Here is a 22,807-nt window from a genome sequence, read left to right as displayed (position 1 = left end):
TCAGACGTGAGTCCCTTGCTCACTTTGCCACTGGATTCAAGCAAGCCTGGCTGAAGACGGCTGAAATGCCAGAAACCGGTCCTAGGAAGCTTGTTTCCGGTCCAGGGAAGGCATGGCTTGGCAGTTTGGGCTGGACTGTTCCCATGAGGCACAGGGTCAGACTGATTTGCATATGGCCATGTCTGAACTGGGGTGGCAGAGTGGGCTAAAGAACGGTGATGGATCAAACCCAGATCTGTTGACTGGGCGTGAGTGTTTGATTGGTTCTGATGCTCCGTCCATCACCACCCCCTTTTGTACCGCTTTTTTCGCCATAAGTTGGCAGGGTATGCTCAGACGTGAGTCCCTTGCTCACTTTGCCACTGGATTCAAGCAAGCCTGGCTGAAGACGGCTGAAATGCCAGAAACCGGTCCTAGGAAGCTTGTTTCCGGTACAGGGAAGGCATGGCTTGGCAGTTCGGGCTGGACTGTTCCCATGAGGCACAGGGTCAGACTGATTTGCATATGGCCATGTCTGAACTGGGGTGGCAGAGTGGGCTAAAGAACGGTGATGGATCAAACCCAGATCTGTTGACTGGGCGTGAGTGTTTGATTGGTTCTGATGCTCCGTCCATCACCACCCCCTTTTGTACCGCTTTTTTCGCCATAAGTTGGCAGGGTATGCTCAGACGTGAGTCCCTTGCTCACTTTGCCACTGGATTCAAGCAAGCCTGGCTGAAGACGGCTGAAATGCCAGAAACCGTTCCTAGGAAGCTTGTTTCCGGTCCAGGGAAGGCATGGCTTGGCAGTTCGGGCTGGACTGTTCCCATGAGGCACAGGGTCAGACTGATTTGCATATGGCCATGTCTGAACTGGGGTGGCAGAGTGGGCTAAAGATCGGTGATGGATCAAACCCAGATCTGTTGACTGGGTGTGAGTGTTTGATTGGTTCTGATGCTCCGTCCATCACCACCCCCTTTTGTACCACTCTAATCTATTGAGCACCGCTGCACTCTGAAAGAGCGCAAACATTTCCTTTAGAAATTAGTATTACTAATGGCAAACCTGCCTTAGTATTCAGAAATGAAACTGCATTTTAAAAAATTACAGACAGACATTTGGTGCTGCAAAGTGAAAACCTGAGGCTTTGATATTTACAGGCTTTAGTCAGACGCTTTCCACTTAGCAACCCATGTAAAACATTGCACAATTAATTCATAGTTTGACTTAAATGTGTTTAGTTTAGAAGTTTGCCCTCACTATGGAAATGTGATTTTAACGTGCAACAATGTTAAATGTGCATTAGTAGAATATAAATTGTATTAGAGTTAACACAACATTTTATAATGTAGAAACACAGAAACAGCTCATGGTTTAGCTCTTGCTCCAAAAGCTTTGGTTGGCCTTTGAGATAAGCAAATGAATTTCTCTTTTGCATGTGAAGGAAGAACACTTGGAATAATTTACAGCATGTAACCTTGGAGCCTTATCTATTCAGTTGCTGAAAATGTTTAAATAAAGCCTCATTTCATTCTTTGCTTCGGAGATAATAAAAAACACCCACATTTTAAAAGTGCATTACCATGTTATGTTTAATGTTTCTTGCTTAAATAAAATAATTCTTTTGCAGCTAATGTTATGTGTTTAGTTCAAAATTAAATGTTTCTTTAAAGAAAGGTTAGGAGATGAAGTTATGTTAAATAAGATGAAGAATATGCTGTGGGAAGGATTTTTGCCTGTCTAACTGATGACGTATGCAGACTGCTGAGGGGTGGAAGTGTCCTTTTGGAGAATTCTGCATTTTAGTTGGATGCAGAACGAAAATGATTACCAGATGCTTTGTAACATTATTGTCTAATATAAACACATTCCTAGTTTAGGAGTTTCAGAACCCTTGCAGACAGATTTAGAGACGTAGGCTGCAGAAGAGTTTTAGACTTTGATTCAGAACTGAAGGGAGCAGAGCAGATGTGATTTGCAGATGCAGGGAAGGAGAGGGCAGAGCCTGATGGAGAGCAGAACAGATGCAGATGAAGGCAGATTTGTTGCATTCTGACTTTCTTTTAAATCCTCAAGATTTATGCTTTGATTTACTGGCTTTGCCAAGGCTTATTTTTTCTATGCTTTATTTCTCTTTAGGGAAGATTCTGCAATTATTAATGATTGATTTAGCTTCATGCTAATACCACTCTTGCTTCAATTTAAACTCTTCATGAGTTCTGACTGACATAATTTGCTCATCATTTTCTTAGAATAGGGAATCTTTCCTTATGGAACGCGCTATATGCAATTTATGATATGCTCTGTAATACCTTTATTTTTCTATTATCATTTCTGCAACCTGATGATTAACTGACTAATGAACGAAAAGTCAAAGAATGTTAAATATTGATTCGAAAATAAATCTCAAAACTCTCATTATAGCCTAAAATGTTTATTTGCATTTGATTATTTGCCCATCTTTATGAAGGAGGTCTGTTGGTCAAAATCGGTGGCCAAGATCCATCCCTTGAGCGGAAACAAGTGTAATGGTAATTAAAGGTAATGGTGCTACATTTTCTAAAATTTCCCGAGAGAGATTACCCTGAGATTTCCGCCTTATCAGATAGTAGCAGAGGTAAGGTTATACACCTTGACTAAAAGGAGCAGAGTTTAGGTTAACACCCTGAATGGAGCTACAAAAAATATTCCCAAATTAGAATAAAGGCCCAAATCCCCAAAAGTCCTGATTCCTGAATCCAATGTCCAGAACTTGAAGACTGGCAAAGCAGTATTAGAAGTTGATGCGAGAAGGCGGTTGTTTAAGAAGGTGTGAGTATTAATGGGGAGCAATGCATTACGGTAATTTCTGATTGCGATAATTACATTTGCGGTAATTGCGTTGGATTAGATCATGGTATGCGGTAATTGCATTTGCGGAAATTGTGTTAGATTAGATCATGGTATGCAATATTTCTGTGAGTGGTAATTGGAGTTGTGGTAAACGCAGGAAAGGTGTTAGATTGTGGTGATGATTGGATTGCGTGATGTCTTGCGGAGTTGGAGTGAAAGCCGAATGAAAGTGGTTTCGGGTCTAAGGTTTGTGGTTTGAAGTAGCCTAAGATTCCAGAATTTAGTAAATGGTGTAGAGGACACTGATTTGTTGTGATTGTCTGCCCGCAGGTTTGAGGAGTTGTCGTGAGAAATTGTGAACAACTCCACCTAAGAAAGGGAACTTTGTATGGATGGGACGAATGTGAATCGTGTAGTAGACCTTATGTGCAAAGGATAAACTATATTGGTTCAGGTGATTCCACGCTGGTTGAGGTTTCACAGCGAATGTGTATTCTTGAGTGATTGAATTCTTTCGATCTTTTAGATGGCAGACAATTACGGATTTTAAGATAATTCTGTAAGTGAATGGGTACGGAGAAATTGTGAAGGAGGGTAAGCTGCTGTATGGAGTGAGAGTGATGTCAGAGTGCGCCGCGCTGTGATAGGTCCATTGTATGATTACCGTATTGAGATTGGTTGAAAGTCTTCAAGAATTTGAACTGCAACAGGATTGGAGTAAAGAAAAATCTGACATTCACGGAATTGAATCAAAACATTGCATTGAATTATTGCAGAAATAAAATTGTTTAAAGGCTTTAAAACACAGCTGAGAGCTAATGTGAAAAATTCGATTTGGGTAGGTGACGACACCCCACCTCTGGTAATGCCTGCACACATTTTATGTTAACAGATTTGGGAGTGTTTTCATGTTTGTGGATTCACCAATGGTGCTAGGTTACTGAGAAAGAGGGTCCTTTGAGTTTCCCAAAATATGGGACTTTTGAACTGCATCTTATTGATTGATTCAGAGAAATGTTATTTGAAATAAAGTCACCATCTAGAGCCGCACAATTTGAAGCCTTACACATGTGGGAAAGGACACCAAGAGACATGGGAAGACAGGACAAAAAGGTAAAGGATCAGATACAGGAGAAGGGAAATAAGGATGACAAAAAACCTCATAGTGATTTAGGGGATGAAATATTGAATGCATTGTTAACTGAGTGTCCACCACCTTATGTGGGTCCCACTACAAATACTGACACTAGTGTAACAGCAAGTACTGCAGTGACCACTGCTTCTGTTGGACCAAGACAAATACAGATTGAGAGAACTTTACAGACATTTCAGATTGCCCCATCACCTGTTGACTAGATACCGACAGTGATTCCTCCAGGTGTATCTGCTCCAATTGTGACTGATTCAGTACAAATACTACAAACTGTAGCTGCACAAAGAGTGCCCACACAAATTTTGACTGTCCAAATTAATATGATCCCAACTCATGAATCTCATAGAACTGTAGAAGGAGTAAATACATCAGGATTTACTTCGACATTTCAGAATTCACAGATTATAGAACGGAAACTGCCCCAGACAGTACACGCATTAAAAGATGGAGGAAGGATTGTCTTTACAACATCAATAGCCAAGGGATAAACAAACTTATTTGAAGATGGGATTTTTCAACCATGGTTTGAGGAAACAGCAGGGATTAAAAAGATAGGGAGCATGGTGTAACAAACGGACTCAGAACCCGAAAAAAAGAGACCACTTAATGTTTCAAATTTAAAAATTTAACTTGAGGAAATTATCAGGGAATTTCAGATCTTGAGAATTTGAATCATTATCAGGAAAAGGATTTAGTTTACCTGAGTAAAGAAATTACAAGATGTGCAGTAACTACATGTGACAGACTGACAGGTTTGGCCCGAAAATATGAAATATATGTCTAGGGAAGTTTTCCATTTCAGAAACGTTTCAGGGTACACATAGATGAGGAAGCCATTGAGACAACGCATTCTTCACAAATATAATTACACATTACAGAATAGGTAAAATAAATTTGTAAATGGAAGGGATTTGAGGCATTAGGAAACAAGTGGACAAGGAAACATGAGAAGAAAAGGAAACCACCAGACCTAGCAAGGAAACAGGAGAAGAAAAAGAAACCACCAGATCTAGTTGAGGGAAACAATAACCAGGATGAGGGAGAAGCTTCAGCTTATCCATTGAGAGAAACAGTGGGAGAAGTGAATGTTCATGTACCATGGAATGAAGGTGAATTTGCAGCATTTGTGAACAAATTTCCAAAATTGAGAGACAAGCCTGTACTGTAGTACCCACAAGTTGATTGATTTGTTGAAATTTCAATGGTGTTGTGAATTAAGTTCAATATATTCTTTGACACCGCAAAGCCAAATGAATTGTGGTCTGAATGAAAAGATGTTGTGGAATGGCCAAGGGAGGACACAATGAGAGAGTCTTGCACAAATGCACAATCTTCTGTAGTTGTGAAGGAAAATGAAACAATGATTACTTTTCTGAAGGGCCGTGTGCCACCAAAAGATCTTGGGTACAGATTAAAAGACCCTCACAAGAACTAATAGAATTGGTTCATGAATTTTGTGAAATAGTGTTTCAGGAGTTTCAACAACACAGTGGGAGAGAATGTACTGATGTCAGTGACATGAGATTTCTTTTGTTATTGGATTAAGGATCTTTGGTCAGATCGGTGTGCACATTCCGCAAAGTGTGGGTTGGTGGCAGAGAAAGCTGATATATGGGATTGTGAAGAATGAAGGGCACTGTAGCGATGGACGAGAAATGAAGCAGAAAGAATTTAAAGAGGAACGTATGGGAGATTTGTGGGGAATGAAGGTGAGATACACGGTGTGGTTCCACAGGCAGGAGTACAAAGTGCTCAGGGAGGATTTGGTGTTTTACAGGACAGAGGTAGAGGAGTTTTGGTTGGTCTACATTTGGGTATGGATGTGGCAATGCTGAGGAAAATGACCTTTTGCCATCCTTGGAGCAGGTTTGAGCATTAGAAGAGTGTTAGATCTGGGGGTCTCTAGTTGGCAGAGGTATACACCTTAGACCAAATAGGGACCCTTGCTTCTAGTCAGGGTACAGGGACACACACGGTAGATAACCCCTGCTCACCCTCTAGGTAGCTTGGCTCGAGCAGACAGGCTTATCCCCAAGGCAATGTATAAGGTATTTGCACGTAGACACCACAATGATACCCCCTCCGTAAACCACAAACTTAGAACACACAGGTGAGTTATATCAAAATTAATATATCTTTATCTAGTTTCCGCAGTTGAAGTCAAGCATCACAGGTTTATACAATATTCGCTTTCTTGGTTGGTCGGGATCGTAAGACGATAATCTCTAGTCTCTTGTGTGATTCGATACTCACTGAGAATGAATCAGTTCGTAGGCTCTTGATGTTTAGGCAGCTACGTTGCTCCGTCGGTGTCGCTGCACTCATTGTAAGAGCGCTCCTCGGGCTGTTCGCTGCAAGGTTTCCACAACTCCCTCGACGAGCCCCCAGTGACGATGCCGACGTCACCGGAGTCAGCCACTCACAGCGCGGCTTCGTAGAGCAGGGAAGTACGACTCTCGATCTGCTTCAGGCCTCCGGGTCGCGGCAAGGCACGTGCCGATGAGCACGTCGGTCTTCTTGATGCGGCAACCGGTGTCAGGCCTGGATCAGCGCGGCACTCTCCAGCAAGACAGAGAGCAGCCAGCCCACTTCACAGGCAGATGTTGAGAAGCTTGGTAGAACAGTCCACGGTCCCTGCGGCACACAGCAGCGCAGGGGGGACACAGCCGAGTCTTGAGTTCTTGGCAACCTTTCTATCCCTGGGTTGCGAAACAGGAGGCCAGCTCTTCCCAGGCCCTTGGAGATTCGGTTTAAGACACAGCACACAGCAAAGTCTTGTTTGGTCAAGTGGGTAAGGTCAGCACACAGCAAGACCCGTTCTCCTCCTCAGCTTCAGTTGTACAGCAGAACAGGTCAGCCCTTCGAGCACACAGCAAGGCAATCTTCCTTTGGTTCTTCAGCGGTCCGTCTTTCAGCAGAGGTTCCTCTTGATGGTAGAATCTAAAAATCTGTTGTCAGGGGTCTAGTACTTATACCCCTAAAAGTCTTTGAAGTCTTTGTGCAAGTGGGTCCTGAGCCCGGTCTGATCCAGTTCTGGGTGTTGCTGGAGCACTTTGTTTTCCTGGCTTCTGCTTTCTTTTCAGAGTGAGGGGCAGAGTCGTCAGCCGCCCAGCAGGAGGTGGAGCCAGCAGTGTGGCAGGCAGGCACAGCCCTATTCACTCCCAGGTGCTATCTCCTCCCTCCACTCTCCTTGCAAATGTCGCCATTCAGCAGAGGGCTGACTCAGCCAACCTCCTGGGGGATCCCCAGCCCCTGTCACTCTCAAGCCAGACAGTCAATCCACAAGCATGCCCAGGCACACAGAAGGGTCAGACAAGAGAACAGCTACTCTCTAAAAAGTACTATTCTCCAACTCAGGATTTAAAAACAACCTCTCCTAAAAGATGTGTTATTAAATGCTGAGCTCAGGGATATCAAACACTCATGTCTTATCTTGTTCCTATGAGAAGATAGGCGGATGGCCATTGGCACCAGCCTCCCTCATGTTAGCCTATGGAGCAAGATAACCTTGCAGCAGTGAACACACAAAATGGCCGTTGTTCACTACCAGAACATGTTACCTGCACTAGTACATGCTCTACCTTTTACATACACTGCACCCTGCCCAGGGGGGTACCTTGGGCCTTCCATAGGGATGACTGACGTGTATAAAAAGGGAAGGGTTAGGCCCGGTCAGTGTGGACACTGGCCAGGAGGACATGGCAGTCCGGGGACTGCAGGCAGGCCTGCGGTGGCAGGCCTGAGACACCATTTTAGGCCTACACAGGTGGGTGGCGCAATCAGCGCTGCAGACCCACTAGTAGCATCTGTCATCACCAGCCCTGGCACACACAGTGCACTTTACTAGGGACTTCATGGTGATACAGATATGCCAATCAGGTATATCCAATCAGTATGATAGTTTACACAGGGAGCACTTACACTCTGGCACTGATTAGCAGTGGCAGAGTGTCCAAAGCATCTAAACCAGCAAAAACGAAATCCAGCATAGCATCAAAATCCAGGTAGCAGAGGCAAAAGATAGGGGAAAAACCCACGCCAAGGATGTCAGGTCTAACAAAGAGGAAGTCTAGACTTAAAACTGCTGCAGTAAATAGAAATGTGCAGATACAGGGAGAAATGCAGATGCAAAATTTGCCAGTTCTGTAAATGCAAATGTCAATTCAGAAATAGGTACCAATGATACAAGTTCTCCAATCACAAATGGTTCCGTCAAATATGGGAAGCTCTAAAATTAATTTAAGCCAGTTGCCCACAGCAAATTTAAATTCCTTTCAGAACTAAATTCAGAACCCATTTCAATGGTCTGCTGTATTTGAAAGTGGCAGTTTTAGCCCCGACATTTCTGATGTTACCAGAAGCACTGTAGGCCTTCTAGGAAAATAGTTGTGGTCCAAGTTAAACTGCACAATTTGCATACACAAGATGATGCTGAATATTAGACTCCTGATGAGGATGTATAACAAGAGACAGCTGTAGCACTGTTTCCAGAAATTACAGTTGAAAAATGACCCTCTGATTAAATCAGGTGCCATGTATTCAGCAACACCATCATGCAATTCGACACAAGAGACAGTTGCAGGAATTTCACCAGTAATTGAAAAAAAACTGAGCGAGGGACTTTTGAAGGAATTGATTGGAAGTTCATGTAACTCTCTGATCACAGGTTTACAGAAACCCAATAGCTGTACAGAATAGTGCCGGAGATTAGCAGCATAATTGTTCTATGTTGTCCGATGGTACCAAATCCAGCCAACATACCTTTGCACGTACAGAAGAATGGCTTACTGTTATTAATTTTTGCCAGTTTTATATCACAGTGCCATTACATGAGGGTAGTCAGGAGTACTGATCAAAAAGAAGATCAATATCTGTGACATGTAATTGAAAAAAAGAGCTAGAAAGATCTCACCAGAGAGAGAGAGAGAAAGCAATTCACCAGATTAATCCACCTCGAACTCAGAGAGAAGTTAGGATGCTTTTGGGAATGATTGGTTACTGTAGATAGTGGATACCAAACCTTTCCCTAGTGGCTAAGCCTTTACTGAGGCTGACAGTTAAGGATGTGTCTGATCCGCTTCCATGGGACAATGATTGCACAAAAGCATACGTAGATTCAAAAGAGAAAGTAGGTCATGCCCTGGCACTAGGGATGCAAGTTTATTTAAAAGAATATACACCAATTTGCAGTGAAAAGGAGGGCTGTGCTCTTTCAGTGCCTGTTCCAAAACATGAAGATGTTCAAAAGTCTGTGACATGTTTCCCAACAACTCTTGACCCTGTCATCACAGAAATGCCCAGCTGACTTAAATTAGTAGCTGCAGTTGATGTGAGTCACAAAAAGAGTGAGAAAATAAGGATGGAACATCCAGTAACTGAAATGGTATATTATTTAATGGGATTTCTACTGAAAAAACTTGTGATCAAATCATATCTAAATTCAAATGTATTGAGTCTACTGTCAGTAAAGGAAAATGTTTGTGATGAAGCTGGAAATGAATGTCTAGGTGTCTATGCATGAAGCCAAGTTTAGACACTAATGATGAAACCCAGATTGAGCCCGGTCATGTCCATTTCGTAGATGACCCATGTTTAAGAGTTAAAAAGGCATATTAGGAGTAGCATATGCAATGTGCACCGTTAATTATGTTGCCGAAGCTTCATGGCTTCAAGAGGTTACCTCAGTACAAAATACAACATATATTGCCCTTGCCATAGCATGCAGTCTAACTGCTGAAATGGTAATTACTATTGTCATGGGAAAGAGGGATGCTAATTCAGTTGCACAATATTGTCTACACATTTAAGGGAAATTTCACACATGAATCTGAGGACACTGTCTATTCAATGTTGATATCAATAGCGTACACTTATGAAGATTTAAAAGCGGTACGAGAAAATGTTTCAGAGGCAGAACAACAAGGGTGGATCAGAACAGAATTTGAGAAAAACATACATCACATACAAATGTCAGCTGATGGGAGGCTACTATTGTCAGACAGTTTGTCGTTTCCAATGACACGATACATACATGGACATACACACTTAGCGAGGGATTCAATTAAACATCACTTTAGAAAGAATAAATACCATCAAAGGCTTAGGAAGCTTGCAGAAGAAGAGTGTCATCGAGATGTGACATGTCAACAAATGAATGCAGGCAAAAGAACACACACTAGACAGAGTCACATAGAGAGATCAGAAGGTCCCTTCAATAGAATGCAAAAGAACATCATTGAAATGCCTGATTCCTACACAACCAGAAGAAATGACAACCACACTGTCGAAAATGTGGTATTGCAAAAATCGATCTACAGGTATATATTGCCAGTTTCTCTGAAATCAGATCAAAAGACCCACACTATCTATGAGGTCCTAAGAATGATGTGTGCAGAACTACAGACAGAACAAGGATTGTACCGTAGTTATCGACCTGAAGTTTCAAGCATAATCGAGTAACACAAAGACACCATAGAGTCTCACTTTGCAAAAGCCTGTGTCTCAACATCACTAAAGTTGCTTGATGTTGTACCTGTAAAAGCACTTGTGACAATCACATATGAGAAAATAAGCCATTGTTGTGAAGGTATGGCTGATGTTGGCATAGAGTTCCTCACCAAGTTGCAGCTGATAAACGAGATCTGCATGGTAAACGGTGCGAAAACCTCGATCTGAGGGGCAATTTTGTGATAAGAAACTACATTGTGAAGACTTGTTTGAATCAGAGATAGAAAGACCCATTCCAAGTGATCCTGGTAACAGAAACTGCTGTGGAGTGTGGTGGCCTTCCAAACTGGGTGCATTCCTTCCATGCTCGTAGGGTCCCGTGTCCCTTCGATAAAACCGCTCCTCTTCCAGAAGAGACAACAGTTGTCTCTTCTGGCCATGGGAGAGGGTTAGTCAAGCTGTAGGGGAACTCACTGAGTCTGAAGCAGCACTAGAGCAAACCGAGGTGGAACAAGAAAAGCAAGAAGTGGAAAGTGGCCTGGATGAAACTGTCATCGAAGTGGTGAATGAGCAGGTCCAGTCTCTGATGAAGGAACTTGTGCTGGAGGCGAACGAGTGGAGGTGGAAGAAAGCTGGCTAAAGGGGTATCCGAAAAGTCTGCAGTGGTCCCCTGAAAAACATTTGCACCTATAGTTGAAACGTCTGAATCAGAACAAAGTGAAGCTGAAGGTGGAAGGCTTGGGTTGAAAAAATCCAAAAGATCGATGGTGCACTGTCATAGTTATTTAGCACCTGAGTGGTCATTTGCATGAACAAAGCACTGAACGTCACATTGGATGAACTCTGTGATGCAGGATTTAAACTGTGTGAACCACCCTGATTTCAAGTTTGAGACGAAAAGAACTGAGAAAAGCTGAAAACAATGACTGAGAACTATCAAAAGCTGAAGAGAAAACAATTATTTATCAATTTAAAAAAAACAAAAGAACAGTTCGGTTAAACCTTTTTTATTTTAGTTACTTATTTTACAGAAAACTAACCTAGGTCCAAGAAAAAACTACAGGAAGAGTTAGGGATAACATTTTTAGAAGAACACGGAGTAGGTTTAAGGATTGCCTATTTAGAAATTTTAACTGCTGAAAACTAACCGTATTAAGAAGCTATTTACAGAACTCTGCACTGAGTTTTTGACTTTAGCTATATATGATCTGATTACAGACAAAACTTGTGTTGTCTTAGAAATAGATGTAAAATTGTTTTGTGCTCAATTTTGTAATAACACTGATACTGATCATATTACTTTTAGTAGGGTTCTTTTACAAACTCAATAGAAATTAGGTCTGCTAATGAAATTACTACGTCTACACACACCACAGACGAGTAGCAATATTTTAGCTAGAGAAAATTATATATTTGATTCAACTAGTGACAGTGGTGCTCTTTAAGGATTTCACATGTGAAATGAACTTGGTGTGACGATTTACAAATCCTCAGTGGTGTGATGATTTGAATCATCAGAGGGAGGACTGAAAGGGCGCAAACATTTCCTTTAGAATTTAGCATTACTAATGCCAAACCTGCCGTAGGCTTCAGAAATGAAACTGCATTTAAAAAAGTGACATGCAGACATTTGGTGCTGCAAAGTGAAAACATGAGGCTTTGATAGACACTGGCTTTAGTCAGATGCTTTCCACTTAGAAACCCATGTAAAACATTGAACAATTAATTCATAGCTTGACTTAAATGCGTTTAGTTTAGATTTTTGTCCTCACTGTGGAAATGTGATTTTTACTTGCAAAAATGTTAAATGTGCATTAGTAGAATATAAATTGAATTAGAATTAACACAACATTTTATAATTTAGAAACAGCTCATGATTTACCATTTGCTCTGAAAGCTTCAGTTGGCCTACGAGATAAGCGAAGGAATTTCTATTTTGCGTGTGAAAGAAGAAAACTTGGCATAATTTACAGTATATAACCTCAGAGCCTTATCTTTTTAGTTGCTGGAAATGTTTAAACAAAGCCTCATTTTATTCTTTGCTTTCGAGAGAATAGAAAACACAAGTATTTTAAAAATGCATTACCATGTTATGTTTAATGTTTCTTGCTTAAATGACATAGTTCTTTTGCAGCTAATGTTATGTGTTTAGTTAAAAATAAAATGTTTTTAAAGGATTTTCAGGAGATGGAGTTATATTAAATAAGATGCAGAATATGCCATAGGAAGGATTTTCGGATGTCTAATGGATGACGAACGCAGACTGCTGAGGGGTGGAGCTGTCCTTTTGGAGAATGCTGGATTCCAGTTGGATGCAGAATGAAAATCACACTGGATGCTTTGTAACATTATATTTCTGATATAAATGCGCTCCTAGTTTAGGAGTTTCAGAACCCTTTCAGATATAATTAAAGATGGTAGGCTGCAGAGGAGTTTCAGACTTTGATGCAGAAATGAAGGAAGCAGAGCAGATGTGATTTGCAGATGCAGGGAAGGATAGGCCAGACCCTGATGTAGAGCAGAACAGAGGCAGACTAGAAGCAGATTTTGTTACATTTTTACTTTTATTAAAATCCCCAATCTTTATGCTTAGACTAAGTCGCTTTGCCAAGGCTTATTTGCTCTAGGCTTTATTTCTTTTTATGGGAGATTCTGCAATTATTAATTATTTATTTAGCTTCATGTTAATCTCACTCTTGCTTCTTTATTTTGAACTTTTCATGAGTTCTGACTGACATCACTTGTGCCTCATTTTCTTAGACTGGGTATGCAATTTAGAATATGCTCTGTACTAACTTTATTTTTCTATGTTTCTGTAACATGATTGATACCTGACTAATAAATGAAGAGTCAGTGAATCTTAAATATTGATTAGAAAGTAAATCCCTTTAAAACTACTCTCATTATTGGCTAAAATGTTTATTTGCATTCAATTATTTGCCTATGTTTTTGGAGGAGACCTGTCGGTCAAAATGCGGTGGTCAAGATCCATTCCCTCGAGCGGAAACAAATGTAATAGTAATTAAAGGTAATGGTGCCACATTTTCTAAAATCTCCAGAGAGAGAATACCCTGAGATTTCTGCGTTATCAACTCTGACACCGCACTCAACACCACTTCACTCCATGCCTCTCTACTCTGCACCACTGTACTCTATGCCAGTGCACTCTACCCCACTGTACTGTGCACCACTGCACTCTTCGTCTTACTTATCTGTTGACAATCCCGAACTACCAAGCTGCAGTACGTCATGTGTGATATCTTGGCCAAACAAGGCCCCTGTGCCACCGGGGGCATCACTTTTTTTGATGCTCCCGTGGCGCACAATACAGAGCCATATTTACAAAGCCACGCAAAGTCACCCTGCGTTGCTTTTCATGGCCTAATAAATATGGCCTCCTTTCACACATTACTCTACATGAAAGGGCGTTTCCATGGGTGTTGCTGTGGGTTTTCCCATGCAACACACATGGATTCTGATGCAGTTCCAGATTTACAAGGTTTCGTAAACCTGGGAATGCGTCAGATTCTAACGCCTCCCAAGGGAAGGTGTTAAAGTGGCGCAACGAGGAGAAATATCTTTATTTCTCCTCTTTTTTTGCTCTTTCTATGTGTGCTGCAGCACACATTGAGGGAGGAAAACACCATCAATTATTATTTTTGTGTAGCAAGGTGTCCCTTCCTGCACAAAAACAATCATCCCTAAAACGCAGCCACCTTTTCAGCATGGTGACGCAGTTTTCTGCATTAAAAGGGCATGCAATGTGTGTTGCCGTGGGTGCTCCCAGAAACATCCATGACTTTTTGACATTGCCCCATATTTACAAGAATGTGCAAATCTGAGGCACCGCCAAAACGTACTCCTCTCTGGGGGGGGGGGGGGGGGGGGGGGCATAAGGGTGGCGCAACGAGGAAAAGTACTTTTATTTCTCCTCGTTTTTTGCTCTTTCTATGTGTGCTGCAAAATGCACACATAATAGGAGCAAAAAACACCATAAATAATTGTTTTTGTTTCCTGCACAACAACAATCATCCCTGCAACGCAGACACCCTTAGATGGGGCAATGGGGTTTGTGTTGGCACACGGCTGCTGTTTGTGCACCGGTGCAGGGCTGAGTCCAGGAATGCGCTCTATTCTTGCAAATATGGCGCATTCCTGCACTTAGACAATGACGCAGCTCGGCGTAGCAAAATTGCTTGCAGCACCATGCTGTCTTCTAAATCGCCCGTACTTTCTGTATTAAAAGTGAAACTACAAGTGCCACAATGCAACAGTCCTTCACTGAAACTTAAGAGAAGGTGAAGATATTAGACAGGGCAATGGGCCACTTTACAGCGTTGCAATGCTGTCTTTTCAGCCCGGTAGTAAACAAAACACGTGAAATGTTACATTCTCTGGTAATGCAACGCGGTAATGTGTGACCTTTTGTAGCTCTTTGAATAACAAATACTAACATAGAATATGGCTCATTACATTGCTATGTATTACATCGCGTACTTTTACAATGCGGTCGTTACAATGACTGCATTGTTAGTACGCGATGCATTTACATCGCAAGTCATTACAACGACTTGCACAAGGGGGCGAACTGGACTTAGGAATAGTATTATTTACTATTGCTACTCCAGTTTGCACAACAGTAGGGAAGGTGTTGGAATTAATTTCCAATACCTCAGCGCCCCCTAGTGCAAGTCGTAGTAATGACTTGCGATGTAAATGAATCACGTACTAACAACGCGGTTGTTGTCACGACTGCATTGCAATAGTAGCACGATGTAATGACAGCGTTGTAAACGCTGTTTCCCAATAAGAGAGCTCTCAAGTCTTCCTGTTCCATGCATCAGCAGCTCCCCACTCCAGGTTTTGCCGTGCAGGCTGAGATTTGCAGTACTTAATACATAAAGCGATAAACACGACTAAAAATCCCAGAATCAAAGCAGAAACCTTGACTGGATGACGTGAAAATCAGCAACTTAAAATCTCTGTTCTAGCATTATCCAAACCCAGGCTACGTAGTTTGTCAACTCCAGAAGAATGAAAGACTGTGTCAGTCCTGCTAGGTTTTCAAATCGGTGATACATTGCATCAGCAGCACATTACATACTGAGGTGGCTCATGTACTCACGCCGCACAAAAGCTAGTGGTAGATGTAATTCAAATGATATTCAATGTAAGATGTGCTGGTTCATTGGAAAATCACAAATTCTACATGGGCCATGGAAGTTTACATTCCACCTTTATGATGTAATTTAGAGGGAGAGGGGTAGATTCACTATCACTATTTGTACCAGTCTCAGATCATGATGAAATCTTCTACCAGGACTTAGTGCGAGTGTTCCAGGTCGCTAATTCAATCTTAATTTTGAGAGCATGCACAAAATTTCGGGTTTGCAGGTATTCACAAACTTCTCCACAACCCATTTGCACATTGGAAACAAAGAAGGGCAGGAGTAAATCTGTTTTTAAGGGCATGGAGGGAATGGAATGCCCTAAATTGGTGACAGTGAATGGTATGGGATTGCTCCGCAAGGAAAAATACTTTCTTATGTGGAGAAAACCCCCCAAAAAAGTGCACTTGTTGAATATGAAGGGATTTTTGCAAGCATGATTATAATCTATCTACAATTACTGCTCGAAACTGTCGCAGGCTTCCAAGAGTACTGAGGAAATCTGAATTCCCGAAATGTGTAAATTTGTACCTATGTGAGATGTTAAACCTGCAAATGCAAACGTATACATTTCTTGGAAAAATATAGAGAAAGCCTGTCTGGAAAACCATTCGCCAAATCTTGGATTCAGTAAATCCACTTATAACGGGTAAAGTGGGATTTCCACTTGGAAACGCTCCATTCTATAATGGGTGGGTGGGAGATAGCGTAATTAAATTTCTACCCCAAACCTTTCTCTTTGTGAGTAGGCAAAGCTCGGGCAAAGAAATAGCCTTAGTTGTTTGTATTTATTACCTTTTCTGCTGCAACAAGTCAATCTCCCCTTCCTCCTGATGCCGCACGTGGAACCTGCAGCTCAGCCTGTCCCAGATGTAGGCGAGAACTCCTTGCTTTCTGTTCGAGGAACACTCTCTCATTACTGTTTTGCCTCCTTTCTGTCCAGCATTCCCGGCTTGGCGGACAACATGGCGCAGTTCAGGCCCGGAGGAGCATCCTTCGGCCTCCTTCATGGTTCGGAGGAACTGGCCGCAGACTGTAGTCCGACCCTTGGCTCACTTTGAAAGAGGGTTGAATATATTGACACCCTCACGGATGGTAGTACATGGATAGTAGTACAATTCGTAGTTTCACATTTTTCTTTAACAGACTGTTGACTATCACAGACCCTTCGGGAGACAGCACCACAGTCTAAAATATCCCAGTTGTACTCAAGAGTGCTTTGAGTGAGAACTTATGAGGATGGCAACACAAGTCAGGCTATCTTAGTGGCTCCCGATAGACCAATGAGTATCTCAGGACCTTCGCGAATGGTGGTACAGTCCATGCTTTCAAGGTTGTCTTTCACAGAGTGGCGCCTGTTTCAGAACTCTCGCAGTGGATGGTACAATCCGTAGATTCACTGCGGTCTTCGATAAAATATTGAGAGCTATAGAACCTTTGCAGGTGACAATACAGTTCCTTGATCCCAATTGTCTTCGACAGATCACAGAGTACGTCACAACAATCGCAATCCTTCGCAGTAGGTAGTACAGTCCAAATAGTCACAGCTGACGTAGACTAAAAGTCGAGTTCTATCAGACCCCCCGCAGATGTTAGAACCATTTGTAGGCTCGCAGTCGTCTTGGAAAGAGTATAGAAAATGCCGGAACCTTCACATAACTTCGTGAAATACCAGTTGCGTTTGAAAAATTGTTGACTTGCGTGTTGAGGATGGAAACAATCCTCCCACCACTCCCTTCATGCTCAGATACCTTCTCCTGGCGTAGGAGGAGTTGTTTAGAATAGATGGAAACTGTCAACGGGTAGCACTCCAACCTTTCTGAAGAGAAAAAAAATCACCAAAACACAATTGATCACTTCAAAAAATGCACTGCAACTTCCTCATCTTTAGGAATGACGCGCTAAAAAGTTTGACTGTGATGTCACGCATAAGTTTTTCTACCTCTCGTCGAGCACGACTGGAATGTCTGAAAGTTCTGTGTAGGTCAGACTGCTTCGTTTCAAAGGAGGCTCGGTCGCGATGCTTGACTTTTCTCTAAGGTGGTCATAGCCTGGCCTGCCGGTTGTGTGACTGGGCATTCGTGAAACTGGAGACAGCCCAGAAAGCTTTACTTTCACAGCACTTGGCCACAGGCCAGTTTCTTCCAGGCAGACATGCAGAGTTCTGAGAACACCTCTCCGCGGTGTCTGCAGCTTATCTTAAAGGGATATCAACAGCACAACAAAACAGGTTGCACAAAGATACAATCCACACGGTTTCAGAAGGCCAAAATGAAAAACTGCCTTTTAGGATGGACTAACCTGATTAACACGACGAGCAACCCCATGTGCGCGATGTGAAGGCCATGAGTGTGTGGAGATGAGGTGAATACAAACTTGGGCAAATGCCTGATTCACACGAAATGGCTTAAATATATATTTCATAGACTTCCGCCTGAGATTTGCTCAGATTTAAGCATCTTGTGTACTGATAAAAAAGCCTCAAAACTCAGCACAAACCATAGACATAAAGGCATATGCGTTCTTACTCCCGCGGTGTGTTTGCAGTGTGAACAATCCACAGAAATAAGTGTGGTGGATTTAACCTTTTCCCCCAGCATGCAAAGAAAATGTTTTTCCATGCGCAGGAAAAGATTCCCCCACAGCCCCTGAACTTACAGTGATGTTTGGAATTTTTCCACCTAACTTTGCATTTTGTTCCACCCACCTTTTTGCACTTAAGTTAACTTTGCTACTTGGGTGTGACTACCAAGAAAGTAATGACTTTAAGTTGTTCACTACATTCTCAGATGCCCTTAGGGTGACCACGTCACTTCATGTAATTTCAGACACAGTTTCCAGTTCTGAGCTTTTGTGTGTCAGCCTAACGCATTCTGGGTGCCGAAGTCTTGGTTTGCTTTCACTGAACTAATTAGACATACCTTATTGCAGAAATTTATTGCTGAACAGTTCGGAACTGGAAGCAGAGTCACTGATGACATGGAGTGAGGTGGCCACCCTAGGTGCTCTCCCCTTGGAAAATCCACATTCCCAACTCCTCCAAAGCACTAGCTGTACTCCTACAGAAAATCAATGGGTGTAAGTAAAATTTGTAGTTTAAAAATCAGAAGTAATATTTTGTGGCACACTAGAGCACATTATTTGCCAATATTAATTTTCTATTTTGTCATTTTAGCATACATCAACTCTGTGTGGGCAAAACACCTGAGTACGCGATCAGCAACTGAAAGATTACTAGTTAACATTTGCAAAGGGTCTGGGTAGAAAATTGGTCTTTTGATTGAGGGGCTGTAGACACTTCTCAAGCAACAACCACAATCCCTGTCAGGGTGCACTATAAAAGTCATTAAATTAACTGGTGCTTATTTTACACCCACAATCTCCTACCACCGCTGCAGCAACTTAAAAATGATGAGGAACATTGGAAGACTCTTCCACTATCCCTATTAGAAAGAGCAGCACTATTTAAAATGATGCCCCTACCCCACTTCCTATCTGTCTTGCATAACTCACCCAACCCAGTCCCATCGAAACATTTTGTGGCCATGGAGGCTGAACAGCGGACACTGCTGTGGGTCACGGGATGACCCTGAATATCAAAGTTGGTGAGGTGGTGGTACGACGGCAGAACAGGACTCCCAGATATCTATAAATATTACTGGGCAGCTCAGCTGGCAGCCATCAATCAATGTATATATCGGCCCCAAGATGACCCTGAGTATCAAATGGATAGGTGGTTGCTGCCGGGAGGATCCTACGATGGGGCACTCTATTCTAAACTTGCAAAACTGCAATTAACTGGACCCACAGCACACTCAGTCCAGATATGGCACACTGTCCACAAGAGCTTGGGATGGGCCAAGAAAATCACACTAGTCATCCCTCTATGGGATTCAGAACAATTTGGTACCCTGAGAAAAACGAAGGGATTCGACAAATGGGACGTCATAGGTTTGTCTCGGGTAGGGGTCCTATGGAAGGGAGGAGAGCTGATGGCTTTTTCGCAACTACAGCGAGAATATAAGCTAGCAGATACAGAAAGATTTAGATATCTGCAGGTGCGGCATGCCCTCCAAGCAAATATCCCTGAGGGAGAAACACTCCCTGAGGCATCACCATTGGAGGTTAGACTCCTTGATGAATACATGCCTAAAAGAGCAATATCACTAACCTACTGGAAGTTGGTTAATCATAATGTAAGAAAGGGGCTCTGTATATACTGCACTAAAGTAAGGTTCAGTGTGCACAGAGTCAACAGTCCCCAGAGGTTTGGCAGAGGCTAAAGTTAGATATAACCTTACTCTCTAAAGTGGTAGCTTTATCGAGCAGTAAGGCAGTATCAGAGGACAGTGTAAAGCATTTGTTGTACACACTCAGTCAGCAAATGGTCTCACACACTCACGAACTGAACTCTAGGCCAATTGATTTGTATATAAAAATATATAGTAGTTTTGTTTTAGAACCAACAATAGGTATCAAAATACTTTCTCAGAATAAAATGCTGTAGTTGTATACTTTCAATAAGCAATAGACTTTTAAATGCAATAGTTACAGTTGTTGCAATAGGCAACACAATTCAAACACAATTATAACATTGAGCTCAATGGGGGTTTTTAAGTAAATGCAATTTCAGTTACTTTGCCTATGATTTTCTTACTCAGGGTTGTATCCTGGATTCAGTCCTGGTGCATTTCCTGTAAACAGTTGAAAGAAATAGTTTTTGTTACACAGGCGATTTTTAAGGAATATTTGTATGTTTCAAAAATCGACAAGAATTTCTGGCAAAAACCAGGCAATGTTATCCTATGGAGGAAAATCAAGTTAGCAGTAAGTACAGTTGTAATTACTTTTCAGGGTCAGTGCTGGGCACCAAGATCCAGCACTGGGATCTCTCATGATAACAGGTGAGTAATTTCGTTTTCGTTGATCGGCTGATTTTTAGTGAATATTTTAAAGTTTCAAAACTCGACACTTCGAAGAATTTCCAAGTGAAACCAGTCAATGTTACCCTATGGACAAAATGTAGGTTATCGGCTTTCAGGTAAGTACTCGACTGGCAGAGTTAAGGTTCTGGGAATAGACTCAGGGGTCTCCCAGGGTCCGGTAGGTACAGTTGGTACACCCTCAGTGGCACGGGGGCAGCCAGGTGCAGAGAGAGTTAGGCCCAATGTTAGCCTATGGCGGGCAGGGGGCCTTTGGTTGGTGGCTGCTAGCAGGCAGGCCACGCGGCTGTGGGAGCTGGGCTCATGGTCACTCACACAGAGCAAGTGGGGAAGTAGAATAGGATAGAGGTTGCACTTCCAGGGGCACTCGGGCGGCTGGGTGCAGGGTGCCTTTGAGCCGTCGGGCGCTCAATGTATCTCAATGGAGAAGCTGCAAGATGAACAAAGGCTGCAAGCTCGGGACGAAGATTCTTCAGGTGCGACCACCACTTTGAGAGGTAAGTTGGGAAGCTGTAGGATAGGTAGGCACCCAGGAGTTGGGCACAGCGGGCCACAGGGTGCTGGGTGCCGGGGTGCCTTTTTGTGTCTGGAAATCTTACCCTCTGCTGGTCGAGGTTGGAGGGGTCCCTGGTTCTGAGGCTGCAGGCGTCGTCAGGAGCGTCGAGGAGGGTCCTTGGGTGCTGGATTCTGGGTCACAGTCGCCGGGGGGACGTCCTCATGGTCTTTGTCCACTCAGGTATAGGCCGGGCTCGGCGGGGGCAGAGTGTGCTGGATTCGCGGTTCCTAGGTGGCACCAGGGGTTGATGCTTGTTTTGAGCAGAACCACTGCTCATGGGAGTCCGAGTCTTTTAGATGAGCAATACAGGCAGGTACTCCGGGGTTTTTGAGGTTGCTGTCCGCTGGAGACGCCGGGTTTTAGCAGGAGCAGGTTCGAGGGTCGACAGGCCTGTAGGGCTGGGGCCAAGTCAGTTGGTGTCGTCCTCTTGTTAGCAGCTGCACGGCAGTTCTTCTTTCGTCTTGTTCTTCTTTCCTGTTTCGGATTCGGGATCTCAGGAAGGAAGGTTCAGGGTGCCCCTAAGTACTAAATTTAGGGACGTTCCAGGTAGGTAAAGGGCAGTGACCAATGGGTCCCTTCCCTGGGGTGGGTGCACCCCCTATCCTGCCACTCTCCAGTGGGAGGGGGGCAGGAGCCTAGTCCTGAATAGGCAGGCTCCCCATCTTCGGGATGGCGAGAGCCCAGAGATGTGCTTCACCTCGCCTCCCCAACCTGAGGGGTGGGGTTGGCAGAGGCTGGCACACCCCCTTTCCTCACTTGGGGTTTCCCACCAGTCTTCCCGCCAGAGTGGGGGCTAGAACTGGTGGGGACCAGTTGCTGAGTACAGCAAGTGGTCTGGGGAGGCTCACAAAGGTGGCATGCCTTTGAAGCTTCCCCCTGCCCATCCTGGGGAAGGAGACCTAGCACCTCGCCCAGGACGTGCATTGTTGCAGGCCCAGGAGAGCGGATGGCTCTCTACCCAGGGGTCCAGCAACATGCCTGCTGGGTGGCAGCCTAGGCAGCCTCTCAGGCAGGATGTGGATTGTGGGTTAGGTTCAGGGGGCAACTCTAAGTTGCCCTCTGTTGTGCATCTTACATATAATCCCACACTGGCATCAGTGTGGGTTTAATGTGCTGAGAAGTTTGATACCAAACTTCTCAGTCTTCAGTGTAGCCATCATGGTGCTGTGGAGTTCGTGATGACAACCTCCCAGCACCATATACTCTTACCGGCAGCACTGCACTTACAGGGCTCATGCACCTGTACCCTCACCACTGGCATAGTGCACCCAGCTAGAGGGGTGACTGAGGTATGCCAGGGCAGTTTGTTTGTGGGCATGGCACACAGGGATGTGTGCCATGTCGACTCTCTGTTTTGTTCTGCACCAAGACACTCAACCTGCAAAGGAAGTGTGTGTGTGTCAGGGTACAGGGCCTCCAAGGGTGGCACAATACGTGCTGCATCCCTTAGGGGCCTTCACTGGTTACAGTGCCCTGGGTACCTATGGTACCATTTACCAGGGGCTGACATGTGGCCAGATATGCCAATTGGGTTTAGGCTTCAATGCAGTTTTAGGGAAGGAACACAAGCCCTGGGTCCCTGATTGACAGGAGCCCAGGGCACACTCAGTCAAAGTACATCAGCAATTCAGCAAAAAGTGGGGGCATACCATGCAAGAAAGATGGCACTTTCTCACACATACCCCTGATCCTCTCACACAACTTTGTAGGAAATGGGAAAACGATTTGG

The 22,807-nt window shown here is 43.4% G+C and overlaps 1 protein-coding gene across 1 annotated transcript in view; it reads right to left on the bottom strand.

The window, feature by feature from the left end:
- LOC146856932 (transient receptor potential cation channel subfamily V member 6-like) overlaps nt 1–17,678 on the bottom strand; it is a 254,437-nt gene extending 236,759 nt beyond the window's left edge. Inside the window, exon 1 of the mRNA XM_085647392.1 lies at nt 16,375–17,678. Coding sequence (XP_085503518.1) covers nt 16,375–16,589 — 215 coding nt within the window. The 5' untranslated portion in view covers nt 16,590–17,678. The remainder of the gene's footprint in view (nt 1–16,374) is intronic.
- Between the last annotated feature and the right edge of the window lie 5,129 nt (nt 17,679–22,807).

Source organism: Triturus cristatus, chromosome 3_2, assembly GCF_964204655.1.
Source record: "Triturus cristatus chromosome 3_2, aTriCri1.1, whole genome shotgun sequence".
Classification (NCBI taxonomy): Eukaryota; Metazoa; Chordata; class Amphibia; order Caudata; family Salamandridae; genus Triturus; species Triturus cristatus.
The sequence above is the reverse complement of the archived record's forward strand: the minus strand, read 5'-3'. Positions and strand labels throughout refer to the sequence as shown.